The sequence below is a fragment of the Ambystoma mexicanum genome, chromosome 2p (genome assembly GCF_040938575.1).
Source record: "Ambystoma mexicanum isolate Mex_15411 chromosome 2p, UKY_AmexF1_1, whole genome shotgun sequence".
Taxonomy (NCBI): domain Eukaryota; kingdom Metazoa; phylum Chordata; class Amphibia; order Caudata; family Ambystomatidae; genus Ambystoma; species Ambystoma mexicanum.
The window spans coordinates 816,704,280-816,726,521 of NC_090923.1; the positions used below are offsets into that span (position 1 = coordinate 816,704,280).

A 22,242-nucleotide genomic window follows, 5' to 3' on the forward strand; every position below is an offset into this window, starting at 1 on the left:
TTAAGTGGATGTTCAAGCGAATGGTAGAGGGGATACAGCTCCGCTTCCTACCTTGGTTTTCCTGATTTTTGGTGAACACAGAAGGACAATAGAGGCTCATAGATGTCATCACGAGAGACAATGTTTTAACTTGTTGAGCAGAAAGGGAGTGGCTTTATGCTATGTGCTATGCACAAGTATTTCAAACAGGGGCAGTTCTACAGCAAGGAAAGACTAAGTATGAGTCAAAGAACCACCCGCTGCGGGAAACGGGGGTAGCAAATTAATCCTTGAAACTACAAATATGGCGTCATTGAAGAAGGAGGCCACTGACAGTGATGTAGTAGAATTCCGTGCAACTGCCCTCCTCCGACCCAAACCAGAAGATTCAGACAGTGTGGACCAGCACAATATCTGTGCGGGCCTCAAAAGATATCAAGGTGGCCATTCCCCAGGTGCTGCGGATGCCTGCAGCAGGCTGTGCAGCTGAGAGGACCGGAAGACACCCGTACCCAGAAACTTGGAGCCGCCCGCTGCAAAGTGCCGCTACGTTACCCTCCACCCTTCCTCACACAATTTCAGCGAATCTCTAGGAATGCAGCAATGGACAGTCCCTACAACCGCTAGAGAGCAGCAAGAACTACCCCCTCATGCTACCCATTGGGATTGGCCTGAGCATAGCGCAGCAGGGCACCGATCATATGGGTCTACTAGCAGCAGCTTGGTATGGATGAAGAAAAAAAAAAAAAAAGGCACCAATTAATTTTAAAACAAACGCACCAGCAACTGAGTTGGATGCGTGCATCACTTCTATCAATTAGTCACACTGGGCCTGGCCATCAATGGAACTGGAAAGTGGGCATTTTTCCTGTGAGAAATTGCTAAGAGTTTTGTGCATTAGAATTGTGCCATTCGTTTTTAAAAACTTGTATTGCCAAGTGTGCTAGCAGAATTATTGGGAGCTTTGCCAAAAGTGTGCAAACTCATGGAAAAAGCATTGTCTGCTAAGTGGAGCTATATGGAAAAGTGAGGTGCATACTTTAGCAATACATCCCGAGCTGGGGGACATTACCTGTCAGGTAATGCCCCGGGGTGTAAGGTAGAACCTGGTGCAAAACAAGCACATTAACGCTAGCCCCAGGGCATTACACGATACCTGACTGGTAATGTCCAACATCGCCCCACCACCCCAGCAAGGGGTGTATTGCTACTATCCCGGCACGTTGTACCGGAAAACTAATCGTTTTTTTTCTCCCCAAGTTGAGAAACTAGGTGCTTATTGATTCTCAACTTGAAAAAAACTACAAAACAAGATGGCTGCCATGGATCGGGGACAGCATAACTACACATAGTCCCTTCTCCCCTTTAAATGGTGGCTGTTGCCACAATAGAGCTGCACAGTGAACAGTGTCCCGTCACCGGCGAAGGACATAGGGCGCAAGGTTAGTGGGGAGGAGGAAGGGAAGGTACAGGCGAGGAAGATGGCGACCTCTCGCTTCAGAGGAGCCTCGAATTGGGGGCTTTACCAGATGGTAAACCCCCGTTCTGAGCCGCCTCATTTGCTGGGTGGTACCACCCCCGCCTTCCCGCCGGATACGAATACGCAATTCACCATTGCATAGCTCCCAAGTGGCTCCTGAAGGATGTTCCTGGTCCATTTCTCTATTTTGCTACTGTCGCATAATCAATTTGCTCTTGGTGCCCTGCCCCAATTCTTGCCCTGCTGTGGTTTTGCTCTCTGACGCCTCACTGCAATTGGTACATTGCTTCTAACTCATCAGATAGATGCTCAGAGTTGCCCACCAGGTCCTCGCACTAACCTCTCCACGTGAACAGTCTCAAATTCTACGCTTAAATACACTACACACAGACTAACTAAGCCACTCGCTCACAAACAGACATCAAACAGAACTCTACAATTAACTGCACACCAAATCCATGGCAAATGAATCGTAGCAGAAAGGGCACACCGGCCCCCCACACCCTGGATGGACAAAAGTACCTCTATGATCTCATTGCACAGCACATCCAATCAAAAGCATAGGCAGTTCTCTGGGAACAGCCAATCAGGCATAGCCATCCTCCAATGCACAACTTAATTTTCACCCCAATCAGACATTCTAGGTTTACAAAACTATGCAACTGCCCTAGTGTAAAGTGCAATGCTTTGAAAATAGAATGGATTTAGATGTTTTCTCCTTTGCTTCAGAATTGGCTTGGTGTTTTCTTAACTGGGGCGGTCTCCTACTTGGTGTTCTCTTCTCATCCTCTAGGGGTTGTGTTGGCTCCCCTTTACATTTTCACAATCATACAGCTAACATAGTCCAATCTGGTCTCAATGCTTTGTCTTTACTGAGACACACAACCTTGCTGAGCATCCCAGACTTGCAGGCCTGGTCCAGAGCGAACAGTGGTGGGACTGCATTGCTCTCAGGTCTGCCTTCTTCCCGCTTGGTCCCCTGGAAACCTGGCCTTCCTTCTGCTGCCAAACGGAGGCTGGGTAGGTGGACATTTGATCACATTACTCCAGTTTTGTGCGAATAACACCGACTTTCTTTACACTACTGGATTCAATTTAAGCTCTTTTGTCGAGGCAATTCTTTAGGGTTCACCTTGTTCGACTGAAAAAGAGGATGATCTGGAGGTCCCAGTGCAACCAGAAGCCGTGATCTTAGAAGACCGGAGACACCGACATTGAAGTTTTTGGAACTTGCGAATCAGACCGTTTCCCATCATTGCCCTTTGCGTTTGGAATGCAAGGTGAGGCTGCGTTCCTCATTTGAGAACCTTTGAAAGGCTCTTAAAACTCATATGTCCAAGCAGGCCTTTATGGCTTAATTATTAGGTATGCTCTTTTTGGATAGATTTCTGTATTCTTGTTTTTATGATTGTGCTGTATTTAATGTGTCTCGAAGCCTGGGTTAGAATGCACTATACAAATTAGAAACCTCAATACAATAGGAAAGGAATCTTTAATTTTCCTTCTCTCTCAATTTACATGACTCCGATCCGCTGGAGCCTTCCGGAGACGAAGCAGATGGCACAGCTGCACAGTATAAAAAAAAGTTCCAAGCGGAGCATTACGGAATTTCCAAAGCATCCCCACTTTAAATGGATTATGCCACAGTAAACTAGGGATAATGGAACAGGCTTATTTTCCTAACTGTATCACTAGGGAACTTTCTAAACATAAGTGCGCATAGGTTACACCTATGAAGAATCAATGTCTGCTGTTGGAGCATTGGGGAACATTTGAAGGGGTGTCCATGCAATAACAGTCACCGGGAATTGGAAATCTGGTAGTTTCTGATTGATTAGCTCAAATTTGGAAAGTCCCAGGCCCATCAAATCTCCCCCGCCTCCCCAACCCCCCCACTTTCAATCAAGTCCTCTTAAATGTTCTAGAAGTCCCTAGATAAGTAGAGCTGGAGGGGTCACCCAATGGTGGGTTATGTTTGGTGATGGGATTAAGGCCTGAGCAGGAGCCACTAGCCACTTTGCGGTGTCAGGAAACATCCTGTAAGCAGGAGCAACCTTCGGGCAATGTGGAGCAAGTACAGGAAGTGAACTAAACCATGTGCGTCTAGTCCACCCTTCTGAGCTACAAACAAGTATTTATTTGGTCTAAGCAAACGGTGAGCGAGACAAGCAAGCAACAGGAGACTGAGAAGAGAGGGAGTAGAGAGGGAGCGAGCAAGCAAAAGGACAGAGCGAGAGAGCGCAACAGGACAGGTTGAGGAAAAAAGGACAGCGAGCTAGAGCAGGCAGGAGAGAGCACACGAAACAAAAACGGAGAAAATAAAAGCCCAATGGGGGAAAAAAACGAAACTAAAACAGTAACAAGGATACAGACATTACTAAACGCAAACATATGTTTTCGCAGCTGCAAGTATCCATATTATGTTAAAAGTGGACATGAAATCTATAAAAAAAGAAAGTCTCCCAACTTCCCAGACCTGCGGTTGGTCATGACGCTCAATAGGAGGTTGTCGTGTCCACTGATTTTGGCAAAAAGGACTCCTCGTGGGAGGCAGAGGATGCATACACGCCAAGTTATGCCACGATAAGAGCACAGTCTCCCCACAGGGGGTGGTGTTCTCGGCTTGTAGAAGGACAGGAAACGTGGCCTGACCTTTCTGAGGGAAGGTGGACATCTTTAGATGGCAGAGCCCAGTCATCACTTGCAGTTGCACTTTGTATTATCAGGTCCGTTTTTACAAGTGGTGGTTATAGGGTTCTTTTCAAAACAAGTCACCCCGACTATGGCCACGTGAAACAGAAAAAGCAGTGTACAATTCAGATTTTTCTGCTGATGTTCCCATTTTAAGGAAATTTGCGCATTTATACAGATTTTCCTTCGTTTTCTATTGTTTGCCTTTCTGAACTGCCCCTCCCCCCCCCCGATTTTAAATGTCCATGTCCTGTTCAAGGTGCAATCTTTTTATTGATTTATTTTTAAAATTAGAGAAAAGGCAAGTACGTATCAGCTGGTTCATGGGTTAAAAAAAACACATGCAACATGCTTGCAAGCAAGCATTCTTTTTTGTTGGTTCTAGACAGCAAAGAAAAAGCGGGCGGATTTTCTGCTAATCCCAACCACAGAAGATAAGGATTAGTTGATCACTGGCAAACAAGATAAGAATGATTTTCAGTCCAAAGAATTGCACAGTGGAATATAAACCTTGATAATAAGCAGCAGAGATAAGCAAGACCAAGCCGAAATGGGCCAGGATAAAAAAAAGCAGAGGCCTAGATTTGGGAAGCAATGGAGCCCTGTGCTTCAGTAGGGAATTACAGCCACATAACAAAAGTTACCAGAAGAGGTGTGGGAACAAAGGTCAACAGGGAGCGAAATGTGGCCCTGAAGTGGCAGCATATTACACAGATGAGCACCACCTCCAAGTAGCGTTTCGGGGGGCAGGGGGGAGCGGATCTCGCTCAATTAAACAGTGACTTTTAAAGTAGATTTGGCCCCATCTAGGGATTCAAGAGCAGATGCAACAAAAAGAAAAACTGGCATAAGGATATGAAGAGTGAGGTAAAACATATTGGAAGCTTTGTAACTAATTCTTTACTTCAAAAGGGATGTGGGGGACGATGAGAGATGGGGTGCATGGGAGAGAGGGCAAAGAGCAGAATATCAGAGTATGCACACAAAAAACGTCCACGGTGCCGAGGGGACATGGCCCACGTTCCCTGTAGGTCAGTCCACCACTGTATGGTGCGATGCATCACAACATAACATGCACACACTGACTGGCAGATCATTTAGGGTAGCAGGGACTGGTTAACATGGACCATCAGTGGGGGAACATGGCAGCGCATGCAAAAGTGACCAAGGGATGGTCCTCATGATGAATAGTGTATGAAGGAAGGGCATCTGAAAGTGGAGGTCCTCGACGTCCACACCCACATTTAGAAGAGTCTGATGTCATTTAGTTTCAGGTTCTGCAGTCTGGGGGTCGAGGCTGAGCATGACCGTTTGCTGGTTCTCCTCCTCTTTTGCATTTCTTCTGCTGGTGGCTAAACCAGGGATTTGGGAATGTCTTCCGTCTAGGTGAGAGAACATTGTGGTGCGCGACTTTCTGCATTAGTGGTAGTTGGCACCAGGTAGTCTGAATGTTTCTTGCCAGCTGTATTTGAAAACAGGTGGAAGCCCCAAAACTTGGCACAGGGTGTCCGATGCGATGGGGGCCTCAAGTCTCACGACGGGTCTGCGCGTTTAGCATCGATGAAGACTATGCATTCGTTTATTTTTTTGGGTTCAGTTTGTGGTAGGTGGGGAACATACATACTTCAGGGAAGAAACTCCTCAAACCGAGTAGTCTCTGAACAAGTTAAAGATTGATTCTCTCAAGAAGTGGTGCTGCTGCTGCCACGCGCCATTAACCTGAATGCTTATGTTGGAATAGTGGTGCTGCTGCCGCCACGCGCCAGTAACCTGAATGCTTATGTTGGAATAGTGGTGGTGCTGCTGCCACGCGCCAGTAACCTGAATGCTTATGTTGGAATAGTGGTGCTGCTGCCGCCACGCGCCAGTAACCTGAATGCTTATGTTGGAATAGTGGTGCTGCTGCCGCCACGCGCCAGTAACCTGAAAGCTTACGTTGCCGCTTAAGCAAACCTGCAATAGGCTAAGCTGGAAGTCATTTCAGTATTTCAGAGTAAAGATCGTGGCAACAATCAACACCCATGTGCCAGGCTGGCACACAGGCTCACATTTTATAGTCCAGTTTACTAAAAAATTTCTCCTCTTGCTACCAGTGTCAATTTTCTTCAGCGAATTCCTGGCCGTGTGAGAAGGGATTGAAAGAAAATGTGTTGGCCTCAGGAGTTTTCCCACTAGATCATTTGAATGGTCACATTTCATTGGACTGTGGAGACGGTGCGTGTCTAGACTAAGGAGGGGGTGGGGGGGGAGAGAAGGACGAGTGTTGGCCCCTCCACCAGAAATTGCACACACACTAGCAGACTACTTTCAGGGCTTCTCTACTGAACATTGTCCAAGTGATATAGCTTAGTTCACAGTTGGTCGGGTTGCTTTGCACCCATGACTTAGAAGTCAAAGGCTCTCCACCAGTCATTCTCTTTGGTGCAGTTCTCTTGCTACATATGAATTTTGCATACTTGATATCCAGGATTTTAGATTTGAGAGAATTCTAAAAAATGTATATCCAGTCCTTCAGAAATCGCAGAATAGCACCATTAGATGCAAGACTGATCAAAATGCACATCCAAAGGTCGTAGGGCCGGCCAGCCGCCAAAATGGCAGCCATTGCACTATACAAGCCCATTTCAACAGTGACGTTAGTGGGTTAGATTCACAGTGGAAGCAAGGGTGTGTACCCAATGCAAGCCTCAATCGCGTAAACGAGAGTAGCAAAAAGAGAGCCTGTGCTACCAGCACTTGGATGTGCAAACTGTTGTGTACTTGGGGGCCTAATACATATTTCAGAGCGAATTCATGGTTGCCAGGGATTTTGGTGGCATAAGATTTGTGGAAAGTCCAGTGTTGTACAGGATGGCCCACCATGACTCATTGCATGCAAGTGGAAAAGGCTCGAGGACATGCATTCAGGCCTAGCCTACATGCATGCTTGTGGGGATGCCTGCCTGGGACACAACCAATGCTAGCGTATGCTGGGCGAGAGCGAGTGGGCCTCATGAACTATCTCGCCACAACCGAGTGATGCCGCTGCAGCTGCACACGTGGGCAGCAGAGGATCTGCACGGGAGAGAGCTCATGCAAGCAAGCAGATGTCCCCAGTGATGCTCGGGTCCTCAACTAGATGTTGGTCCAATGCAAAAAACCACAAGTGCCACCTTTGGGCTGGATTCCCATTAGAGGTATGTCCCTGGACCTGTATTTATGCAGAGTGGCTGTGGGGCAGTATACATGTTATGGGGGCGTTATGTTCCAGTGACAGCCCACTTGCAAAATTCGGATTAGAACTGTGCTCAGAGCAAATGTGTTGAACAGCCCGATTTAGACTGGACGGGGGGGGGGGGGCTTAAGCACGTCGTCCGTGCGCCCTTCCTTGCAAACGGGCGATTATATAAGCGTGCATGCAAACCTTGGACGGAAGCAGGGCACACTGCATCAGCACACACCTGTGCACAGCTCGTTTGCGCGTCGCGGTTCGGGCCAGCAGCCTGGAGGCCGCAGCTGCTTCAAGGCTCCTATGGACCTGCACCAGCGCCGAGATGGTCACGCTGCAAGGCCAGTGGCCAGATGATGTGTGCAAATCCTCCCCGTTCCCGTGGAAGCATCATGCCACTAGCGATTTTTGGAAAGGCAAGGTTGCTTTTGTTAAAAATGCTGCTCCATAAAACCTTCACAAGATTATTGGCGAGTTGTGGATATTTCACCCACCACAGGTCTACTGCGCTCCTCTAAAACGAGTGAGAAATAGTGGGGCCCAGAGATGAACAAAATTAGAGCCTAAAGGGTTTGACAGATTCCTCCCACTTCAGAGGACTGGAATAACCTGTACTGCATTTATTCTTTTTTACTTTATTGTTCATTTTTTAAACACGCTCAATACCACCACAGTGGTTTCTAAGCGTGGGGTCGGGATTCAAAGCAGGGAAGTGCGTGACTTGCTGTCAATAGTATTTGTCTTCGCTGTGAAACTAAGGGAACAGAATAGTTCCCTTAGCATTGACAAAGCCAACTGTTTTGTCTTTTGTGTGGGCATGGGCTATGCATTTGCCAGGCACCGGCTGGTGCTACTTGGCCATAAGAGGCCAAGAGCAGGAAAAGGGTGCAGGTACCTGGGAATAGAATGGGAGCGCCTGGCAAATGTGTACACATAAGCCAAAACTGCTGGCTTTGCCAATGCTAGATTTTAACAGGACTTTAGTGCAAGAACAGGCATACTGCTTATAAAATAGAATGCCAGAAGGCAGACGTGTCAGACATGATTATTGCATCAGTAACGCATTTACAACTGCAATTAAGCGATTAACTCTCTGGAAAGGACACTGGCAGACCAACGTTTGATTTTACTGCTTGATAAAGGTAGCAGCAAGAGACCCTAGGAGGGTGTGTTTTGGCCACAGAGGTGCTGGCAATGCCCATAGTGTATAGCATGGCCATGGGTAGTAAACGGGTGGGTAAATAACCAAACACCACCCCCTCCTCAGATCCCATCTCACTCCTAGCTGTGGTCCAAGGCAACAGTTTCGGCTTGTATGTGGTGCTGTACCGCCACCTATTAGCCAAAACTAAAAAGGGAGCACTTGGTGCTAATGAGCTCTAAATTAAGATATGGGAGGCCTCCTTGGTGGCGGCAGGTTTTTCTTAAAGGAGGAGGTTGGGCAGAGCTCCATGGCTTTCCCCCTCCCCCCATCAAGGGGAAGATTTGTGCTATGGGGGGGGGGGGTTGTTTCCAGTCACCTGCCAGTAAAATCAAGTGCGAAAAATACAAGTACTAGAATCCTCAGAGCTAATTAACTTGCCACACCTGAAAAATAAATGCAGACCTGCCTGAAAAAACAAAGAAACTCAGCCTCCCTGAAGATTGATGGAGTCATGAAAACGTGCGTTTGGGGGAGAAGCTAATGACTGGTAACAGAGCGCCTGCCTCACTAATCTTTAAACAGAGCTCCAGAGGGGCTGAGTTAAAGTGCCTGGAGTCATGCGCCTGCATCGATTGTCCCGCTTGATTTTTCCTGGAAGAGGCTCATACTGTAGAAATACAGTACAGCATTCCTCTTAAATACGCTATTCACTGTTTAACGTACATATCTACACACACTTATTGTATTTTAATCTTTGGCAACCTGAGATTCAGAAACCAAATCAGCATCAGAGTGTCTTACTGCTCACATTCCATTCATTCAATTGGGAGCCATGTCGTCAATTGCACACACCAACACTTCTACCAATACATAGACAAAGAAATCACTAGTACCGTTTAACAAGTGTGGTTATGTTTGTGTGAGAGGTGCATTTAAAAAAAATCAACAGGGACGCTATTGCATTTCTCGAGTACTGCCCCCAGTTCCTGGTGGAGGCGAGGGTTACCCTTAGCTCTGGGTAGACGCCCATACTGTGCCAGGATCCGTGAGGGGCAAGAGTAGGCATCGAGGCCCTTTACCCATGTGGGTTTAGCACATGGTGTAGAGGATCTGGCATTCAGTGATCCGTTTTACTTGGAGCCAATTGCGGGAGGCAATTGGTTTTTGCGGGAGGCGTTATAGGATCATATTTGCTCGGGTGCACACTGGCTACTCAGTCTTGAATTCTTTAATTTGTTTTTATAGATTTTCCATGGAAACCCAGACCGATGTTGCAATCTCATAGGCTCAGACAGTAGCAGTTTGATCATGATCCAGCCAATGACTGGTCTGGTAGAAAGGCACTTTTCCAAACATCAAGTATTATTTAATTTTTGTTCTTGATGGGAATTTACTGTGGATCAAAGGAAAGCATAGATTACACTCCAAGGTTGTGGTGTTCTTAATTTGTGTCACATAGAACCAGAGATTTCGTTTTGTCCCTTCTCAGCACAAGTTGCTATCTGTTGATTGATGTAGACACGCAAGACATGCAGCGATTTTGCAACGGGTCTTGCTGCCTTACTCCAGATAAAGATTTTGACTACTGCCCACTTTGGGAGGCTCAAACAAGCAACCTTGTCAACCTGCAAACACTAGGTCTTCAGAACACAACCCGGGATCCTTCCAGATCAAAGAATTGGCGTTACTGTGCTTTAGAAATGTCCCAAACGGTGAGAAGATTGCAAGCCATCCCATGCGTAAGAGACCGCACGGATTGCTTAGGGTGACGTCACAGGGCTTTTTTACTGGGAGCACATGGGGCAAGGGGCTATTGTGCGCAGACTGCAATCAGAGGGCAAGGAGCACATCAATGTGCAAGGAGAAGATCCACCTAATTGGAGTTCCCGACATCCCAAACCATTTCTCCAATTCATCGTGTAGGATTCTGTGGTCTTCTGCGACGTACCCCATGGAACTGATTATGGGTTGCTGGTTGGCCAGCTAAGTGTGGTGAGGAATTCTTCTCCAACATAAGGGTTTTACATACTCCTGGAAAGCCTAAATCCAGCACTATAGCAAAACAAAAAAGGTGATGGCTGCAAGGTTTAGATTTAATCTCAACCTCTGGCACCGCTCCAGGCAACCATCCAAACCATCGTTCTGTAGCCTGCTAAATCCCAGGCATCCTTCACCCCGCAGTCTCCTTCTGGGCTGGGCGCTTCCAGATCCTGGCTCGGCAGGGAATCTGGGTGTTCCTTGGGCTTGGCCACAGCTGGGTCGCCATGCCTGGCGTATGCTCCCACTCTCTTGCTGCACCTCCTAGGAGGCGGCTTCCACACCTCTGAAACTCTGCAGGATTCACTCCTCCTGTTGCCGTGTTCAGATTGGTTCCATCGTTCCCTGTGTTCGGGGGTGAGACTATCCACTTTTTCTTCATTTCAGGCATGGACGGAATACACAGGAGCAGAGGCGTTGCTAGGTGGGGGCTAAAGGGGCTATGGCCCTTGATCTTTTGGTTGTAGCCCCGGATAGAATCTCAGGAGCTACAACCAAAAGGTTAGCTACCACCAGTCCTGACATCAGCGTAGCCCCGGGTCTTTGCTAGACCTAGAACACCACTGCACAGGAGGGTCAAAAACCAGACTAGCCATCCATACAGGCAGTCAACTCATCACACACTTAAACTCCCCCACAGCCATCAAAGATAGCGGGCTCTTGGTACAAGAAGGGTTTCTTGTCCTCTAAGGAGAGGGTGGGTCACCCCCAATAGGATCCCTCTTGCCCTGTCCTCTAGGGGGTATTATGTTTAGCGGGCTCACCTCCCTAGTCCCAAAGGTGTGGCTCTCCATTGGGGAGAGGGGACGGATTCCTTGGATTTGTCATAAGTCAGATCAGCAAAAACAAGGCATTGCCGGAGCCTATGAAAGTGAAACAATCACAAACAATTATTTTCCAGTTTTCGTCATATGATAAAGTTCATTGTGGTCAAGTACCACAATTGCAGGCTGGTAACATTTTGAAGCTGGGATTTGAGCACAAAGTGTGTGATACTGGGCGGCAAGTAGTTCAATACAAAATCCCGGGCACTGAATACTGAAAATGGTCAGTCTCTAAAAGCGATCAAGTTCCCATACTTAGTTTAAAAAAATCATAATATATAGGAGGAAAGTTCAGGTTGCAGCATCACTGATACCAAAGACCTGGTGCCACACCAAAACCTGCCAAGATGCGGCAGGCGGTTTCCCTGGTTGCAGCATCACTGATAGCAAAGACCTGGTGCCACACCAAAACCTGCCAAGATGTGGCAGGTGGTTTCCCTTTGTAATATATGAGAAGGTGTTGGGGCTCGTGGGAGACAGTGGGACGGACTGCTGGGAAAAATGAGCAGGTATTCTGGCCTCTGCCCCAAACAATCCCCCGACGAATGCCTGGCATATGTCATGCCCTGCCTCGATGGACAAAAACCCCAGCAGGCCAATGAGTTTAGCACCTGGGTATGTTGGAGGAAGCATGTTAGTAAGGTTTGGGGCACCTCTCAGCCTGCTAATAAACACACTAAAGAAGGTAAAATAGGGTGACTGTGGTCCTCACATTTTCGGCGCTCTGAACCTCAAGTCCTTACCTCCTATACGCCTCAGCAGGTTTTGGTAATGCCGGAGTTTCCACAATGACGCTTTCCCTCTGCCAACACGCAGATGCTGGCTGTTTTTCTAATGTGGTAAAATGTATCTATTTGAGACAAACAGGTGACACCCGTCGGCAAATGGCCAGGGGTGCCGGGTTGGAGGATGTCTTGCAAGCCCTACTCCTGACTGACTCACCTCTAAGATCTCCTACCACCTTACACTACACAAACAAACCCCCCACAGAAGGATACCACAGGTCTAGCCATTAGCACATCCACACGAACCGAGCCATGACTAAGCTCGCTGTTGGCTGGCTCGAAAGAATGGGCTCCAAACATGCAGTGGCAATGGTGTAGTTCTTGTGAGATAAAAAGAGAGGTGCCTTCCCTTTTTTTTTAAAGATTTTTTTTTCCCGGTGGGGGATGGGCCCCCCACCATGTTTCCAAAATGTTGCCCGTGTCGAGGGCTTATTGTTGAAGCACACGCACGTGGTGTGACATGGTTCGTTTCCTCGTCGCCAGTGTAATGGCTTCTCCCGACGGTGAAGGAGAAAACACGTGGGGCTCTGCGGGCCGAGGCCTAGCTGCAGAGCATGAATAAAGGAGATACACACAGCGGCTCGTGGTGTGCCCAGAACTGCCCTCGTCCTGGCAGGGGCAGGGCTTTTATTCAATGCGCCTCACATTCCGCAACGCGGTGACGTGAGGCGTACACAACACTCGCCTCTTTAGCCCCATGCACTCTCCCACATCAGCGGTTCACCAGACCAAACACGCTGTAGTCCATCAGATCTTGGCCTCCTCCCTCTGGATGACGTACTCCCAGGTTTCTCCACCAAACCCAGAGAAAGCAGACTGGCAGCAAGGAACCGGGTACTTGCCACCTGAACTCAGCGCCACAGGTTTAGAAATCGGCCTTTCCTGCGGTCCGACTTTTCTTTTTACAGAGCCAAGTGCAGCGAGGCCAGCAATAGTGACAGACAGGCGCTATACAAGACGACTTACATTGCATTCGAGAAGGATACTCTTCTGGCGAAACACTCAAGACCTTTGTATTTAAATGCATTTGTTTGTTACCTCAATTGGGATGCATAGGTTCGCGCTCCTGTCCGTTTATGTTTGTGTTTTGTATAGTGCCTCGACACCAGTACTTGTAGGCACTTGCAGGTAATGGGCTTGCGCTTAATGAATGCTTTCCCTACGATCCGTGTATTATTTCGGATTCCAGGGAAGGTGACGGGAGCTGGGCGTGAAGCGATCTTTACAAGAGCACCCATGATTAATTTAATCATTCTCAGAGCAGCAGATCAAGCTATGGGTGGCGATTGCCATGCAGGGGGTGGACGCGCCAGAGATTCTTCGATCCCATGATTTATTTGGCTTGGGAGAGGGCACGTGCTTGTGCCCCGGACCTCAAACACCTTAAAATGATCCTGCCCACGAGTTAAAACGCACGCGTATATGTTCAGGTAGCAGCGCCCTTTGGACAGGAAAAACAGCCTACCCATCACCAAGGAGCGTCCTCATGCCTCGAAGAGGGGCCCCGCGAGCCCTGAGTAAACATTGCACAAGATGGACGTAAACAAGACACGGGCTTCGGGCTCGAGATTAGATTAAGGGCTGACGCATTACGCAAAAACAGGTCTTAACAATGTATGTCAAATGCACACGACACACCTGGGTATCTCCGAGCTGCTCTGCATTCCATGGGACAACGATCTGTTGCTTTCGTGTAGCGCGCATGCCGCTTCCCAGGGCTTGTCTGTCAAACTAAAGGCACGGAGGCAGAGCTAGGTGCCTCGAACCCGGGACGCAAAGCCACGGACCACGTGAAGGGGGAAACCAGCAAAGCCGCCACTACAGTCAGTAACAAGCAGCGGCCTCCAGGGACCCCTAGCAGGAGACACCAGCGGAGCCATTTTGGCATTACAAGTCAAATCCGTGCTCTGCTCTCTGCAAACGAGGGGGTCTGGCATAAACAGGGCTCTCTGCTTGGGGCAGCGTAAAATGACTGCACAGGGTCTTGAGGCAGCTTGCTTTTCAGGCTTCTGTGCAATTTCCATAACTGCATATTCATGCGTAGGTGCTGTGCGAGGAGGCCACTAGGCGTTGTCCCAAGTGTTGTAAGCTCCCCCCAGGGCCCTTCATGTAGCTCCACCTGCAGGGTTCCAAATTCCAAACCTTCCCCCATTTTCTAAAACCGGTATACTAATGGATGCAATCCTTGAATATTTAGGATGGTAGCTCCAGCATATCCCTGTGCCCGATTTACTCTTCTTTCTTAAGATCTAAAAACATTTTAGTTTTTAAAAAACTTTTGCGGCCGTCTATGACTAGTGACATAAGACTTACAGAGCAGGAGCGCCAGAAAATAAATTAAATATTTTATTTACATCGCGCTCGTACACAAGTGTTTCAGAGCACAACTAGCCAAAGGGAGGGGAACAGGGGAGAACAAAAACAACGATCTTACTAGGCCCAGTGACATTAAGAACTCGCAAGTGCATGGGAAAGGGACAAGGGGGAAGTGCATGGAAAGGGGGAGGAGTGGAAAATGCGGAACAGAGGAGATTAATGTAAGTAAATTAAATAAAGGCGATAAACAGTGGTAATGCAGCCAGCAAGTGGCAAGTAATAGGTTAGTCAGATAGGGTATAGCAGAAGAAAAGTGGGTGGGGGACTGTATGGGTACAGATACAGACCCCAGTGCAAGTGGTGGCCCGGAGGCAGTGCAGGAGGGTGGCAGGATGAGCAGGTACCTGGGCCCGAAGGACAGATGGTGGCCAGGTGCACAGTGCCAAGAGAGAAAAACAGGTCAGCAGGGGAGAATAGGGGAAAAGGCAGAGCCGAAGTAGAAGGTCTTGAGGTGCTTCTGGAACCAGAGATGGTTCGCCTCAAGTTACAAGTTGGTAGGGAGGCTGTTCCAAAGGGAAGCCCCAGCCATCTACCCCCGGCACATTTCTTTGAAAAACAACTGACCCCGAGGGAGTTAGAAGTAGTGGAGAGAAGGTCTCAAGAGGGGAGGTATTTACAGAGGGATAGTTGAAGGCCCCAGAAAGCCTTGTGGGCAATGCATAGGGTTTTAAATGTAATCTTTGCATCCACTGGGAGCCAATGGAGGGATTTCAGAGCTGGAGAGATACGATCCCAGGGCAAGTCTTGCAGTCCTGTTCTGGATTAGTTGTAAAGGGCGGAGAGCGGAGGCAGGTAGATTTAGAAAGAGACTGTACAGTAGTCCAATCTGGAGAGAACCAGAGATTGGGAGACAGTGACCTTCTGAGGGAAGGAGAGGAAAGGCAAAGTACCTCTGAGAAGGTGCAGTAAGAAGTTTGATTTTTTAGAGACTTCAGACATGTGTGAGGAGAAGGACAGTGTAGAGTCAAAGATGAGTGGGGGTAGGAGGAGGGCCCAGGGAGGCCGGCCAGAGAGTGTGGGGAAAGGATGGTGCCGGTGTACCAATGAGGAGGATCTCAGTCCTGTTGGCATTTAGACAAAGATCATTGACGGCACACCAATTTTGAATGGTGATTAGGCAATCAGAGATGAGGGAAGGAGAGGAGGTGGCTGAAGGAAGCCTGAAAATGAGTTGGGCATCATCAGCATAGCGCTGGAAATTTAAGCAGGAAAAGGAAATGCAATAGGCGAGAGTTGCCAAGTATTGGTTGAAAAGCCAGGGCGAGACGTTAGACCCCTGGGGAACTCCACAGGTAGAGAGGGAGATGGACCCAAGTTGTACCTGGGAGGGTCTATCAGAAGAAAGAGGTCAGCCAGGCCAGAGCTTGATCGGTGATACCCAGGTTGTCACGGAGACGGTGGAGCAGGGTGGTATGGTTGACCAGGTACAAAGCAGAGGAGAAATCAAGTAGGATGAGGACAGAGGGAATGTTAGAGTCAAGGTTGGAGAGAAGGTCTTCACGGATGTTCAGGAGAGCAGTTTCCGTGCTTCTGGCAGCTCTGAAGCCGGATTGGTGGTCATGGAGAGAGCCAACAAAATCAGAACGAAGGTTAAGCTGAGAGATGGCCAGCTTTTCCAGGAGTTTACCCATAAAGGGAGTAATGGAAATTGGGCGATAGTTAGCCGGACTAGAAGAATCAGCTGTGGGTTTCTTGATGAGAGGATGTACAAGGGAGTGCTTCAGAGGGGAGGGGAAAGATCCAGAGGCAAAGGAGAGGTTACAGAAATCGGCATGGGCCGGAGTGAGGGCATCGATGTAGTCCTTAATGGTTTTAGAGGAACAGGACCTGTTTTGGTGAGGCTTTCATAGATCAGACTTGTCTAGCAACCTCATCAGGGGAGAAAAAGAGGAAAAGTGGAGAAAGAGGGTCAGTAAGCAGAGAAGTTGAGGGGAAGGAAGTGGAGGGGGCAGAGGAGAGGGTGGACAAGATGTCCTGGGTTTTAGAGATAAAGTGAGAGGCAAGGGCATTGCAAAGAGCCTGGGATATGAGAGGAGTGGTGGAGACTGCAACATAGTTGGCCAGCTCCTTACAGAGTTCGGCCGAGTTGTTAGATGCCGCAGAGAAACGGGTTAAATGTGGACTCTCTTCTTGGTGCGGACAGCGAGTCGGTATTCCCTTTGGAGCAGGCAGCAGGCCACTTTGTCAGAGGATGAGCAAGAAGCCCTCCATTTCCGCTCAGCCACCCTACACTTACGTTTGAGTGTAGCTAGGTCAGAGTCATACCAAGAATTTCACTTGGCTTTGGACTTCAAATCCTTATGACAGGGGCAAGAGCATCAAGAGAAGCAGAAATAGAGGAGTAAAGCAGGGACAGGGCTGTGTCAGGGTGCGAGTAAGCCTTACTTCTGTGTCACTGGCCTGTTGCAGGAGGGTGGAGGAGTGTGCTCACAGAAATTGAGTGGCTGGGGAGGAAATGGGGGGGTGAAAAGCATTCATGCACCTGGCCCGATTACGGGATTTCAAAATGGTGTACCGGCAAAAACCGGGTCTGTAGCTGTAACGCTCACCTGATTCCCGTAGAGGCGCCGGTCTTGACTGGGTGTATACCGTATCTTCAAAGGTGATGTGTAACACACGGCTGGCTCTTTGGGCTGGACCTCTGTGCACTGTATGTCTAGCTTGAAGATTAAGATGTCTGCAGATAGAAAATGTGGGATTAATGAACTGGGTTATTGAATGTCTCTCTCTGCTTCCCTTTCTCTTCTCCTGTAGAACCCCAAAGGTTAACGCTCTCACCTTAGGTAAGTGAACGCGTGCTCTCCATCTGCCTCGAGGCAGGGTGCTGTAACCAGTTTCTTCACTGGATAAGGGGAGCAGGCCTCTTGACTTCAGAGGACTGCTGTCCGTCGTTTACTGCACGAACGGTAAGTTTCGAGTAATTCTAATGTCTTTAAAGTCTTTAGTAATGATGTCTCTTGTTTTGCAGGGTTCCGGTGATGGCGGATGGCGGGCTGAAGTGAGTTGAAGATGGAGCCCGTGTGATGAATAGAAGCGCCTGGAAGCACGTAAGTAAGCGCTTGTTGCCTGCTTCACGATGCGCTCTAACTGTCTTTTTATTTTGCAGGTACAAGTTCGGGGCGGCTGCAGGGTGCCGGAATACCCACTGGGTTAGATGTGGAAAGGAGTAATGGCACGTGAGTATTAAAGTTCCCCAATGTCTTTAAACGCACCTTGTTTTGTCTTTCAGATGCGGGATGCAGCGCCGAAGGCCTCCGGAGCGTGCGAAGAGTTGGTAAGCTTTTGTCTTTCAGATGCCGGAATGCAGTGTGAAGACCTCCGGAGCGCACGAAGAGTAGGTAAGCCTTTGTCTTTCAGATGCCGGAATGCAGCGCGAGGCGTTGGTGACAGCCGATGGACCAGGTAAGTGAAGAGCTGTCACTGAAGACCGTAATGCTAACCTGTTCTTTCTTGTCTTTATAGGTGTTGCTGAAGACTGGATTCAGAATGGTAAGCCTTTTTCCTTAGGCCCAGGATCAGATGCAGAAGACACGATGAGCGTTCTGCTGCTGAGGATGCAGAATAACGCAAAGCAAGATTCATCCATCGGGTGTGGTTTAAATAGCCTCCTGTAGTGCTTAGGTATCTCCTTCCACAGCCACGCCTAAGAAAAGAGTTCCTGCTTTCCAGAAGAGTTCCAGTGTTCTGAATCTAGGGAGTGGCTCCTGCCCCACCCAACAGGAAAAGTAGTTCCAAACAGAAGAGGATCAGAGACTCAACTGGCAGGCAAGTAAGCAGCATGGTCTGCTGCAGGTAAGTCCACCCAAGCATTATGAGCCCGGCGCTTCCAGCGCTGGGACTGGGCATATTTATGAGCCTGGTGCCACTGGCGCCAGGACTGGGTCCAAAACGTCCCAATTGGGACTGATTGGCACTCGGAACCTGGGTTATGGATCTGCTTCCAAGGGAGTTGGGAAAACCCTGACCTTTTGGAAGCAGAGATCATGACAGTAGCCACCCACACTTCCAATCCTGGGATGGGGTTTATAAATGAAAAAATTCCTGTGACCCCAGGCCGGAGGGCGATTTCCCGGGACTGTCCTGGTAAAACAGGGATGTCTGGTCACACTGGGCACAGGTCTTTTATATTATAGGTCACTCACAGTCAGTTTGGTAGCGCTGGAATACCAGACATTACAATTACCAAATTCTGCAACGAGGGATTATATAATTATAATAATTGGTTATTTATAGCACGCTTCATACCCAGAGGTTTCTAAACGCAGACCCGTGGATCAAACCTGTGTTGCTCCACGTGATCTTGCTTCCATGGCGAGCATGTTGCCCCCGAGCTATCCTCCCGAGACTAGATGAAGGGCTGAGTTTTCTCTCATGGCATTCAGACCTCGGACCGTGGGGGTGTCGAGTCATCTCAGCAGTGAGGAGGATTTTGATCACTGGAGCTATCTCACCAGCTGGGAGACAGCCGGGGAAGTCTGGCAATTAACCCAGTGTGATACAGAAGGACCTCTTTTGACTCAAGCCAGTTTAGAGCATTTAGGGATGGGGCATGGAGGGGTGGGGTTTTTAAATGGGCTCTCTCAGAGTTCGATCATGCAGATGGCAGGGAGACGGTGGATACCCTGGTTGTTGGCCAACAGGAGGGGGGGTAAAGGTATGGTTGGGGGCTCAGAAACGAAATGTACCCTTGCAGCATTTAGACCAACCGTCCAGTCACATGCTTCTCTGGGGTTCAATGTTATTACATCAACGGACAGAAAATCTTTTCTTGTTTGCATTATTTTTGGGGGGTTCCCCCCCCCTCTACCCCATTTGTTTTTTTTTTAACCTATTTCCGACCCCCGTACCCATTATATGCCCTTTCCCGCCAGTGCCAGAATGCAAGGTCTGGCAGAGCTGCTCACTGCCGCCAAAGAGTGGGTTGAAACCCCACTCTGCACACAATTATTTTCCTGCACCACAAATGTCCTAAAAAACGCTGAATGAGGCCTGTGAACGCCGCATTTCATTTTCAATAATGAGGTACAGGCCGATGGATGTCCTGGGACCAGGGGAGCCGACTTATGAATTTCCCGGGGGGGGGGGGGGGCAAATACAGGAAGTGACATCACTGGCAGTTATATGACCGCAAATTTGCATGTAGTCGCCAATTTAGTGCAACGGCGCGCGGGGGAAAGCGGGTGTCGGCGCGCACAGAGCAGAACAGTGGAAACATTGGCTAGCATGCACTGCATATACTAAAGTCAAGAAAGAAGAAGATTTAAGCCTTCGAGTTGCATTCCAGTAAGACATCACTGCCCCTACTCCACCGCTCTATAATTGTCCAGCAACACAACTAGGATGGGAGAATGAAATGCTTGCTAAACAGAAGGTACAGCTGCAAGGTGGAGTAGCACCACCACCACCAAAAAAAAAAAAAAAGTTGCCAATTCAAGGGAAATGAGAAGTAAAGCTGTTTCCCGATTAAAAACTACCAAGCAAGACGTGTGGTGCCATAGTTCAGTAAAACATCAACAATTCAAACTTACAATAGTGCTGCTGTAGATTGGCCAGCTACAAGTGAAATTTGCTAACATGTTACCTCGGGGTATCCAGATAGAGTTAGCGATGTAGCTTAATCTTAAACCTTTCAGTGGACACATCAGATGTGCTGCTGAAGTATAAGTTTAATGCAATCCTGGCTGAAGTATAGTGCAATCAAGTGTGGTTTCAGACTTGGCGGGGGGGGGGGAAAGAGTGTTAACTACTTTTAACATAATAGTTTACCAGACATTCTGGTAAAGTAGTGTACAATGTTAAAAAGCAGTTACCCAGGCTCACCCTGTACCCAGGTGATGTTTGGGACTGATGGAAGCACTCGCGTCTAAATGTTGTAGCCATGGTTGTCTCCATGTTTTAAAAATTCCCACTTTCCTGGTTCTCAACATTCATTTGAAACACCCCTTATTCAAAAAATGAAGGAGTCAGTAAAAAAGCCAATGCTGAAAAGCCTATTTCACACAAGTAGTAAGACCCAAAGGGTAAGAGCGACTGTATAGCAGACCATGCCAATGTAGGATACTCCTGGATTACTTTCAGTCAAAATTCACCCACTGCAATGTTCCTAAATTCATATTGAGGTTCAGTCGGACACTACTCTGCAATCAGCTCTTCCTGGCCATCAAATGGATGATGCACCACCTCCTCTGCCAGAAAAGTCTGCATCACCCAGTCATTAATGCCAGCATTTACTTCAGGGAAGTATTCATCAAAGCTGGACCTTAATGTTGCTAGGTGGCTTACCCAGCTCCAACTGTTCTTTTGCAAAGGTCTAGCTTCCTCTTGAAGGCAAATACTTTTTTATTCATTCTTTCCTCTGTGTTCCCATGTCCACAGGAATGCCCCAAAAGGTGGGATTGTGAGTTTCTGGGGTGGTGAGTTCTAGTGGTCTTAGTTTCCTTTACAAAATACACAAATCACATAGTATGTCAGCCAGACAATGTATCATTGTGTACAGCTTAAAGGGGGCCACCTGACACAAAGCAGCCCACTAGGAGATTTATTTTGGATCAATCTACATCGTAAACACACCTCTAGTTTAGATTGTAAAGAGTGCTTGTGCTGCAATTACAAGCACCCAGTTAATAAAGTCCAGACTTAAAACACGTGATCAGCATTCAGCGAGTAAAATAACCTTATAAAAATAAAATGCAGCTTTGCATAAAATTACAGAGAATGTTGGGATTATCAGGCACTGGCAAGCGGGCTCTGCTGTTGCTGTGGGAGAAGTGAGACTTGCAATGGTGACAAATTTAAGGTTAATAGCTGCCGTTTACCACAAGATGGCAGGCCAACATAGATCTTAACCACTGAATGCCCACTGAACAGCTATAAACCCTTCTATGTCAGCAAGAGGCTGATGTAGAGGAACCAGTGATAGAAAGCAATGAGGTAATTATACTGTACCATATCCCATGGGAGGTGATGCCCCCCACCAAGACTCAGTGAAGGCCCCTCGTGTCAAAAGGTTGAAAAGTCCTGCCGCCTCAATCCCCACAGTCCTAACTTCTCCCCCGCTTAGAGTGGAAGCAGTCTGCGGCACACGGCTTGTAATGCAAATCGCACATTTTAAGCGTCAGGTCAAAAAGCAGAGAACTGAATACATTTCTGAGGTAAATGAGTTCTGACTGGCAACACTGGTAATACCGTATAGAGCTACATTATCGCACCGCCCAACTATGAGTTTGAGGGCAAAGGTGGAGGAAAATACTCTAGCAAGAAACTGGAGGTATTTCCTCCACCATACCGCCCAAAATAGAACAATTTGGGATATAACCACCAGCAAAATTACTACCAGCAGTAATACCGCTGAAATCCACCATGGAGTCCTATCGACTCCAATTAATGGGGACTAACACTGCCTACCACCACTTGTAATCCGGCAGTAAAACCGCCAGACCAAGCGGCAGTAATGGTAGTACAGTTTGGTGGTATCTCGGCAGATTTACAGGCCACACAGACACCTCTCTCCGTGTTGTCTTTTATTGTAAAGTGGATTACCAGGTTTCAGACCAGTAAGATACCCCTGTCTCCTCAGGTGACTCAGACCCCCACAATTCCATCCTACATAAACTTGATGCCCCCAGGCTGTTCTTCTAGTCTACTTTTATTCTACCCATGTAGATCCAGGAACGTCATACTCCTGTTACTTTCATGGATTATTTTACTTCCTGTTCCTT

General features: G+C 48.0%; 2 protein-coding genes across 5 annotated transcripts in view; both read right to left on the minus strand.

Moving 5' to 3' along the window:
* LOC138566823 (G-protein coupled receptor 4-like) overlaps positions 1 to 22,242 on the minus strand; it is a 404,006-nt gene that overhangs the window by 158,304 nt on the left and 223,460 nt on the right. Inside the window, exon 1 of one of the 2 annotated variants that reach the window (XM_069644500.1) lies at positions 13,787 to 14,108. The exons of the other annotated variant lie outside the window; for it this stretch is intronic. Within the exon in view, the coding sequence (XP_069500601.1) occupies positions 13,787 to 13,852 (66 nt within the window). The 5' untranslated portion in view covers positions 13,853 to 14,108. Of the gene's footprint in view, positions 1 to 13,786; positions 14,109 to 22,242 lie in introns of those variants that run through there. 2 annotated transcript variants of the gene reach the window in all.
* LOC138566824 (G-protein coupled receptor 4-like) overlaps positions 1 to 22,242 on the minus strand; it is a 72,462-nt gene that overhangs the window by 42,443 nt on the left and 7,777 nt on the right. The gene's annotated exons all lie outside the window — the stretch shown is intronic.